At 43.4% G+C, this 10,072-nt stretch overlaps 1 protein-coding gene across 2 annotated transcripts; it reads left to right on the top strand.

The window, feature by feature from the left end:
- Positions 1-124: 124 nt before the first annotated feature.
- Positions 125-9,829, top strand: LOC118761089 (zinc finger protein 665-like). 2 transcript variants are annotated; one of them, XM_036498762.1, is made up of 3 exons: positions 125-281; positions 7,701-9,169; positions 9,254-9,829. In XM_036498762.1, the coding sequence occupies exons 2-3, from the start codon at positions 8,077-8,079 to the stop codon at positions 9,319-9,321; spliced, it is 1,161 nt and encodes a 386-aa protein (XP_036354655.1). In that variant the 5' UTR covers positions 125-281; positions 7,701-8,076; the 3' UTR covers positions 9,322-9,829. The 2 variants fall into 2 exon arrangements, with proteins under 2 accessions (XP_036354655.1, XP_036354654.1); XM_036498761.1 differs by having other exon boundaries at positions 130-281; positions 7,701-9,829.
- Positions 9,830-10,072: the final 243 nt, after the last annotated feature.

Genomic DNA, 10,072 nt, shown 5'->3' with positions numbered 1-10,072 from the left:
ATAGAATAACTACTAGGCTTACAAAGAACAAGTCCTGGGGGTCGATTTGCTCGCGACTAAAAGCCGGTGCTCCAGCATGGCCACAAGCGACGTTATTGCCAGAACGAGACAGAGAGAGACACGGGAGCAAGTCCAACCAATCAGTAGCGCCATCTACTGGAGAAGTTACGTACTATCACATAAAGGGACGCTACTTCGGTACACTTTAACCTCGGTCCAATTAAATTGGCAATTAGTGCGTCAATTACCAAGCACTGACTCGCTGTTTATATCCGAATAAGGTAAGTAGAGAAAGATTTACTTTAATTCTGATGATAATACTAGTAATAATTAATCAATAATAATATAAATGATAGAATTATGTGAATCTTTCTTTGTTATAGTAATTATTTCGACGCTAAAACGTAACATAAGGAAAATATATTCCCTCGTCTTAATTAATAAATAACTTCTTAACTGAAATATTGATTTGCTAATGAAAATCTATGATCGATTGTTACATGTGATATGAAATAAATTAATTACTAAAATGAGAGTGAAACAGTGTAATTACGGTAAATTCTCGATTATAATCCGCCCTTTTTTCCCAAAATTTAGAGGTCAAAATCCCTAGTATATACTATATACGAGGTTAAAAATGAGTCACTAATACTAACTACTATATTGTACTATACATTGGATAATGTAGTCCTAGATACACTATGCCTGCATAAAAGGTGGGATGGTCACAGCTGGAATATCTTTGATCATAAGTCTGTCTGTGTGGATCTGGGCTGACCTGGGGCTAAACAAAGACAGTTATAGCCACTAACACTTACTACTATACTATACATTAGATGATGTACCGTAAATCCCCGAGGATAATCCGCATTTTCCCCCCAAAATTTAAAGGTCAAAATCCCAAGTGCGTACTATATACGAGGTTAAAAATGAAAATTATTTCCTAAGCAATGTCCGAGTCTCTATTTGCTGTCCGGCAATGTTTATTCAGACGCATTTCGTGATGTCGGGCGCGACAATACCTTAAGCTAACCCTGAAAGCAATGAAGTCATAAAAGAATCATCCATAACTTGCAGTAAGCAACATTTATTAAACGTTATTACTGTTATTTCTTTATTTTCTGCAAACAAAATGCACAAAAAAGCTACACGTTTGCATTATGTTATATATACAATAATAATAAAGGACGTTACCGTATACATTTTTACAAACCAAGGACTTTATATAGACCTCCTTGACTCATGTTAGAGAAGGGGTGTGTATTATACACAAGGTTTATGTTTTTCAGAGGTACAGCCCCCTAAACTTGCAGTAAGCAACATTTATTAAACGTTCTTACTGTTATTTCTTTATTTTCTGCAAACAAAATGCACAAAAAAGCTACACGTTTGCATTATGTTATATATACAATAATAATAAAGGACGTTACTGTAAACAGTTTTACAAACCAAGGATGTTATATAGATCTGGTTAAACTAAAGCGTTTGACCCTGTCAACGAAACAAGAAAAATATAGTGTAATCGGGAATTTCCGAAAGCGTCTGAGGGGCTGACCCGGGCACCAAAACAAAAAAAAAATAGTGTAATAGGTGTAAAACAACTTGCTCTAAACGAATATTATGAAAATAATGCGCGCTCGCGAAAGGGGGGTGGGGGAGAGGCCTCAGAAAATTCACATCTTCAGTCCATGGCCTTTAAACTTAAGAAAAAAAAATAGTGTAATTGGTGTAAAACTACTTGTTCTAAACGATTATCAAGAACACACACTCACACATGAATCATAAACTCCGTATTTTTTGACGTATTTCGCAAAAAAAATAAATAAAGAGAAGAAATTCCTGAAAAAGTGAAGAAATGTTGGATCTCCCCCATGTGAATCAAAATACGTGTCAGAAACATCTTGAAATACTACAGAAATTATGTTACGAAAATGATAATGTAGGAGTGGCTGTGTGGTAAGTAGCTTGCTAACCAACCACATGGTTCCGGGTTCAATCCCACTGTGTGGCATCTTGGGCAAGTGTCTTCTACTATAGCCTCGGGCCGACCAATGCCTTGTGAGTGGATTTGGTAGACAGAAACTGAAAGAAGCCTGTCGTATATATGTATATATATATATGTGTGTGTGTGTGTGTGTGTCTGTGTTTGTCCCCCTAGCATTGCTTGACAACCGATGCTGGTGTGTTTACGTCCCCATCACTTAGCGGTTCGGCAAAAAGAGACCGATAGAATAAATACTGGGCTTACAAAGAATAAGTCCCAGGGTCGATTTGCTTGACTAAAGGCGGTGCTCCTGCTTTCTATAAATAGGAATCTAGAGAGGTATTGCTTTAAGAAACAGACACAAATGGCTGGGCAAACAACTGTGCACTGACGCATTTATAGGATCAACAAAATTTTCGCTGTGGTTGACCCGAAAGTAGGTATAGCCGAGATTTCCCAGAGAATTATACGCAGCCCAAGAATCGCTAAATACTATGTGGAGGCGCAATGGCCCAGTGGTTAGGGCAGCGGACTCATGGTTTCGATTCCCAGACCGGGCGTTGTGAGTGTTTATTGAGCAAAAACACCTAAAAGCTCCACGAGGCTCCGGCAGGGGATGGTGGTAATCCCTGCTGTACTCTTTCACCACTCTTTCTCTCACTCTTACTTCCTGTTTCTGTTGTACCTGTATTTCAAAGGGCCAGCCTTGTCACTTTCTGTGTCACGCTGAATATCCCCGAGAACTATGTTAAGGGTACACGTGTCTGTGGAGTGCTCAGCCACTTGCACGTTAATTTCACGAGCAGGCTGTTCCATTGATCAGATCAACCGGAACCCTCGTTGTCATAACCGACGGAGTGTTCTTTTAATATACTATGGACCCTTGGTGTATATATCGAGTAATTAAGGGGATCAGTTTGGCAGCATCTTGCCTTTCCTTTTCACCACACTCAGATGAAAGAGGGATCAAAACTTTTTTTTTGGCTACTCTCTCTATCCCACCGAAAAGCCAGATAGTTTTTGTGAGTCTTCCACAATTATATTTTCTTCTTACGATAACTCTTTACTCTTTTACTTGTTTCAGTCATTTGACTGCGGCCATGCTGGAGCACCGCCTTTAGTCGAGCAAATCGACCCCGAGTCTTATTCTTTGTAAGCCCAGTACTTATTCTATTGGTCTCTTTTTGCCGAATCGCTAAGTGACGGGGGCGTAAACACACCAACATCGGTTATCAAGCAATGCTAGGGGGACAAACATAGACACACAAACACACACTAATACACACACATACATACATATGTACATATATACGACAGGCTTCTTCCAGTTTCCGTCTACCAAATCCACTCACAAAGCATTGGTCGGCCCGGGGCTATAGCAGAAGACACTTGCCCAAGGTGCCACGCAGTGGGACTGAACCCGGAACCATGTGGTTGGTAAGCAAGCTACTTACCACACAGCCACTCCTGCGCCTATATACATATATACGACAGGCTTCTTTCAGTTTCCGTCTACCAAATCCACTCACAAGGCATTGGTCGGCCCGGGGCTATAGCAGAAGACACTTGCCCAAGATGCCACGCAGTGGGACTGAACCTGGAACCATGTATTTGGTTAGAAAGCTACTTACCTCACAGCCACTCCTGCGCCTAACCGTCTCATCAATTTCTACTTCAACTCCTGGTCCACCGATTTGATCCTGGTAATTCTCTACCCAATGCTGACAAACCTCCGAACAGAAGGATCGCCAATCAATCGAGGTCGGACATGAAATGTTTAAATTTTCCATGACTAATGCATGCGACCAACAGTCTGTGAGAAAGTACTTTACAAATAACAGGACTTTACAGGGTGGTATCTGACTCCGCTCCAAAAAAAGTGTTGTAGTATCTCTTTACTCTTTTACATGTTTCAGTCATTTGACTGCGGCCATGCTGGAGCACCGCCTTTAGTCGAGCAAATCGACCCCGGGACTTATTCTTTGTAAGCCCAGTACTTATTCTATCGGTCTCTTTTGCTGAACCGCTAAGTGACGGGGACGTAAACACACCAGCATCGGTTATCAAGCAATGCTAGGGAGACAAACACAGACACACAAACACATACATATATATATACATATATACGACAGGCTTCTTTCAGTTTCCGTCTACCAAATCCACTCACAAGGCATTGGTCGGCCCGGGGCTATAGCAGAAGAAAACTTGACCAAGATGCCACGCAGTGGGACTGAGCCTGGAACCATATGGTTGGTAAGCAAGCTACTTACCACACAGCCACTCCTGCACCTATATATATATATATATACATATATACGACAGGCTTCTTTCAGTTTCCATCTACCAAATCCACTCACAAGGCATTGGTCGGCCCGGGGCTATAGCAGAAGGCATTTGCCCAAGGTGCCACGCAGTGGGACTGAACCCGGAACCATGTGGTTTGTAAGCAAGCTACTTACCACACAGCCACTCCTGTGCCTATATATATATATATATACATATATACGACAGGCTTCTTTCAGTTTCCGTCTACCAAATCCACTCACAAGGCATTGGTCGGCCCGGGGCTATAGCAGAAGAAAACTTGACCAAGATGCCACGCAGTGGGACTGAACCCGGAACCATGTGGTTAGTTAGCAAGCTACTTACCACACAGCCACTCCTGCGCCTATAGTATAGGGATATAGGATATCCACATTCCGTGGGCCCCTTTGTCTTCGACGGTGAACGGTCCTTCGACATCGGAAGATGCTTGTGTTTCCGCGGAGTGTACATGGTAAATAACATCTAAAGCAATCTACTGAACTGGGAATGACATTGTGTTTGCGAAAGAAATCTAGTGTCTCACTGTCATTACTAAATCGGCGAATTCCATCTTGTAATGTTAATTCACATGAATTACAAAGAAGATCAAGGTCTTGGGACACAAAACTCCACTTGTGAAGACCTGTTGAGGCATGTGAAAATCAAAATCGTAATCTATCAACATCAGTGGAATTTGTAGCTGTGATACCAGTGCCGGTGACACATAAGAGAACCATCCGAATGTGGCTGTAGCCAGCGCCGCCCTGGCTGGCTTCCGTGCCGGTGGCATGTAAAAAGCACCATCTGATCGTGGCCGTTTGCCAGCTTCGTCTGGCCCCCATGCCGGTGGCACGTAAAAAGCACCATGCGACTGTGGCTGTTTGCCAGCCCTGTCTGGCCCCCGTGTTGGTGGCACGTAAAAAGCACCATCCGACCGTGGCTGTTTGCCAGCCCTGTCTGGCCCCCGTGTTGGTGGCATGTAAAAAGCACCATCCGACCGTGGCTGTTTGCCAGCCTCGTCTGGCCCCCGTGTCGGTGGCACGTAAAAAGCACCATCCGACCGTGGCTGTTTGCCAGCCTTGTCTGACCCCCGTGTCGGTGGCATGTAAAAAGCACCATCCGACCGTGGCTGTTTGCCAGCCCTGTCTGGCCCCCGTGTTGGTGGCACGTAAAAAGCACCATCCGACCGTGGCTGTTTGCCAGCCTTGTCTGACCCCCGTGCCGGTGGCACGTAAAAAGCATCAATCCGACCGTGGCTGTTTGCCAGCCTCGTCTGGCCCCCATGCCGGTGGCACGTAAAAAGCACCATCCGACCGTGGCTGTTTGCCAGCCTCGTCTGGCCCCCATGCCGGTGGCACGTAAAAAGCACCATGCGACCGTGGCTGTTTGCCAGCCCTGTCTGGCCCCCGTGTTGGTGGCACGTAAAAAGCACCATGCGACCGTGGCTGTTTGCCAGCCCTGTCTGGCCCCCGTGTTGGTGGCACGTAAAAAGCACCATGCGACCGTGGCTGTTTGCCAGCCTCGTCTGGCCCCCGTGTCGGTGGCACGTAAAAAGCACCATGCGACCGTGGCTGTTTGCCAGCCCTGTCTGGCCCCCGTGTTGGTGGCACGTAAAAAGCACCATGCGACCGTGGCTGTTTGCCAGCCTCGTCTGGCCCCCGTGTTGGTGGCACGTAAAAAGCACCATGCGACCGTGGCTGTTTGCCAGCCTCGTCTGGGTGGCACGTAAAAAGCACCATCCGACCGTGGCTGTTTGCCAGCTTCGTCTGGCCCCCGTGTTGGTGGCACGTAAAAAGCACCATCCAACCGTGGCCATTTGCCAGTTCCGCCCGGCCCCCATGCCGGTGGCACGTAAAAAGCACGCACTACACTCATGGAGTGGTTGGTGTAAGGAAGGGCATCCAGCCGTAGAAACACTGCCAGATCAGACCGGAGCCTGGTGCAGCCTTCTGGCTTCCCAGACCCCAGTTGAACCGTCCAACCCATGCCAGCATGGAAAGCGGACGCTAAACGATGATGATGATGAAGTGTATAATACAATTTAACGCTTGTGTATCCACGGCTTCTAAGAAACTCATTTACTGCACTTTTCTGGGGACCCCTTCATAGAATCAGTTAGGGACCATGCTCACTGAATTGGTGACACTAGAAATGGACACTTACTAGAATATTATTAAGTGACCCCATCGAGGTTACAGTAAAGATATAGCAGTGAAAAACCCGTAAAAGAAAGGAGAAAATATGCTCCCTAATCTTAGAAGTATCAAACATTGATATTTCTGAAAGGTATCGGCAAATAAATTTAGGGTGTAGCATATTTGTGATGGTATGCCATTTTTTTGTCATGCCTCAATGAACTCCGACTTATACTCTTTACTCTCTTCTACTTGTGTCAGTCATTTGACTGCGGCCATGCTGGAGCACCGCCTTTTAATCGAGCAACTCGACCCCGGGACTTATTCTTTTGTAAGCTCAGTACTTATTCTATCGGTCTCTTTTGCCGAACCGCTAAGTTTACTGTTTTACTTGTTTCAGTCATTTGACTGCGGCCATGCTGGAGCACCGCCTTTTAATCGAGCAACTCGACCCCGGGACTATTCTTTTGTAAGCTCAGTACTTATTCTATCGGTCTCTTTTGCCGAACCGCTAAGTTTACTGTTTTACTTGTTTCAGTCATTTGACTGCGGCCATGCTGGAGCACCGCCTTTTAATCGAGCAACTCGACCCCGGGACTTATTCTTTTGTAAGCTCAGTACTTATTCTATCGGTCTCTTTTGCCGAACCGCTAAGCAACGGGGACATAAACACGCCAGCATCGGTTGTCAAGCAATACTAGGGGCACAAACACAGACACACTAACACACACACACATATATATATATACATATTTACGACGGGCTTCTTTCAGTTTCCGTCTACCAAATCCACTCACAAGGCTTTGGTCGGCCCGAGGCTATAGCAGAAGACACTTGCCCAAGGTGCCACGCAGTGGGACTGAAACCGGAACCATGTGGTTGGTAAACAAGCTACTTACCACACAGCCACTCCTGCGCCAAGCATGGACAGTAAATGTAGGACAATGGTAGTGATATAAAAGGCGGCAAGCTGGCAGAAACGTTAGCACGTCGGTCGAAATGCTTAGCGGTATTTCGTCTGCCGTTACGTTCTGAGTTCAAATTCCGCCGAGGTCGACTTTGCCTTTCATCCTTTCGGGGTTGATAAATTAAGTACCAGTTACGCACTGGGGTTGATGTAATCGACTTAATACCTATGTCTGTCCTTGTTTGTCCCCTCTGTGTTTAACCCCCTGTGGGTAATAAAGAAATAGGTAGTGATATAAAATCTGCAATGTTTAATTACTTATGTTGGTCAACTATCCAGTTTTATCTTACTGCTTCTTTTCCTATTTCAGAATATCAGAACATGTTGACGTGAAGGAAATCTCTCCATTCAGAAGTGTCTTTGATATTCTCATCACCTAAAGGAAGACAATATATTTATAAGGAGCATTCATGAATTAGTCTACCTCTGTATATAAATACAGTCTATAACAAGGAACAGCGGAATATTTTTCTTTCTCTGGAATGTGGAGGAGGTGATTGCGTTCCTGGTGAATTAAAGTTGGATAAATTTACAAAGGAGTTGACAATTTCCATCTGCTGTTTTAGATATCGAGTAAGATCGTGGATGGAAAGAAAGATTGCATCAAGTTATTCTCTGAATGAAGTGACACAACGGAACATAAACATATTCATAGAAATGAAAAACACATTATCTTTGTGATATGTATGATAAGGAATTCTCTCATAATGAATAATTTAAGTAAACCAGAAATCCCCGACACAGAGGCAAAGGTATATAATTGTAATATCTGTGGTAAATCATTCTCTCAAAGAAGTGATTTATCTGGACACCAATGTACACATACTGGAGAGAAGCCATTTCATTGTGATATCTGTGGTAAATCATTCCCTCACAATAGTAAGTTAACTAGTCACACACATACACACACAGAAGGGCCACATCATTGCAATATCTGTGGTAAAACATTCTTTCGGGCCAGTCACTTAAAAACACACAAACGTATTCATACAGGAGAGAAACCATATCGTTGTGATATTTGCGGTAAATCATTCTCTTGTCATGGTAACTTGACTACTCACTCGCGTATTCATTCTGGAGAGAAACCATATCACTGCGATATCTGTGGTAAATCGTTCCTTCAAAATAGTCACTTGGCTAAACACAAGCGTGTTCATACAGGAGAGAAACCAGATCACTGTGAGATCTGTGGTAAATCATTTTTTGAAAGGGGCAATTTAACTAAACACCAGCGCATTCATACAGGGGAGAAGCCTTATAATTGCGATATTTGTGACGAATCCTTTTACGCCGCTGGTAACATGAAACAGCATAAACGTATCCATACAGGAGAAAAACCATATCAGTGTGATATCTGTGGTAAATCATTTTCTGCAGCTAGTAATTTAACTATTCACAAACGTATTCATACAGGAGAGAAACCATATCGTTGTAATATCTGTGGTGAATCATTCTCGCAAACAAGTATTTTAACGAGACACAAACGTGTTCATACAGGAGAGAGACCATATCACTGTGATATCTGTGGTAAATCATTCTCTGAAAATAACGTTTTAACTAAACATAAGCATATTCATACTGGGGAGAAGACCTATCACTGTGGTATCTGTGGTAAATCATTCTCTTGTAATAGCCAGTTGACGAATCACAAACGTGTTCATACAGGAGAGAAACCATATCACTGTGATATCTGTGGTAAATCATTCTCTCAAAGCACTCACTTGACTAATCACAAGCCTACACACACAGGGGAGAAACCATATCATTGTGATATCTGTGGTAAATCATTCTCTCGTAATAGTCAATTGGTTACTCACAAACGCATTCATACAGGAGAGAGACCATATCATTGCGATGTCTGTGGTAAATCATTCTCTCAAAGTCATCACTTGACTAAACACACACATACACATACAAGAGAGAAGCCATAACCTTGCATTGGCTATTGTGATACTTTTTTGTAAATGGTGTTTTAACTATACAGGAAAATGTTCCTACCAGACTAACCCTGTCATGGTCATTCTCTGATAGACCTAACTTAAATGTCCATCAATGAATTCCTTCAAGAGAGAACCCATGTCACTGTGACAAATCATTCTCTCGAAAAAGCCACATGCATACACATGTGGGTATTTACGCAGACATGTAACTGTATCAATGTCAAAACTTATTAAAGCAATACAATAAACAACTCTGTTTGGTCTGCTAAAACACAGGCTTTTTCCTTTCGTCAACTCTGACGTTGTCAACTTTGATGTCGTCAACTTCAATACTGTCAGTGTCAATCTCAAATTTGCCGTCATCTGTAAAAATATTCTTTTCTACTCTAGGTTACAAGGCCCGAAATTTTGGAGGAGGGGACCAGTCAATTAGATTGACCCCCACTACGCAACTGGTACTTAATTAATCGACCCCGAAAGGATGAAAGGCAAAGTCGACCTTGGCAGAATTTGAACTCAGAATGTAAAGACGGACGAAATACCGCTAAACATTTCGCCTGGCGTGCTAACGTTACTTCCAGCGGTATTTCGTCTGTCTTTACGTTCTGAGTTCAAATTCTGCCGAGGTCGACTTTGCCTTTCATTCTTTCGGGGTCGATAAATTAAGTACCAGTTACGCACTGGGGTCGATGTAATCGATTTAATCCGTGTGTCTGTCCTTGTTTGTCCCCTCTGTGTTTAG

This window comes from Octopus sinensis, unplaced genomic scaffold (genome assembly GCF_006345805.1).
Source record: "Octopus sinensis unplaced genomic scaffold, ASM634580v1 Contig07833, whole genome shotgun sequence".
In the NCBI taxonomy this organism is placed as follows: domain Eukaryota; kingdom Metazoa; phylum Mollusca; class Cephalopoda; order Octopoda; family Octopodidae; genus Octopus; species Octopus sinensis.
The sequence above is the reverse complement of the archived record's forward strand: the minus strand, read 5'-3'. Positions and strand labels throughout refer to the sequence as shown.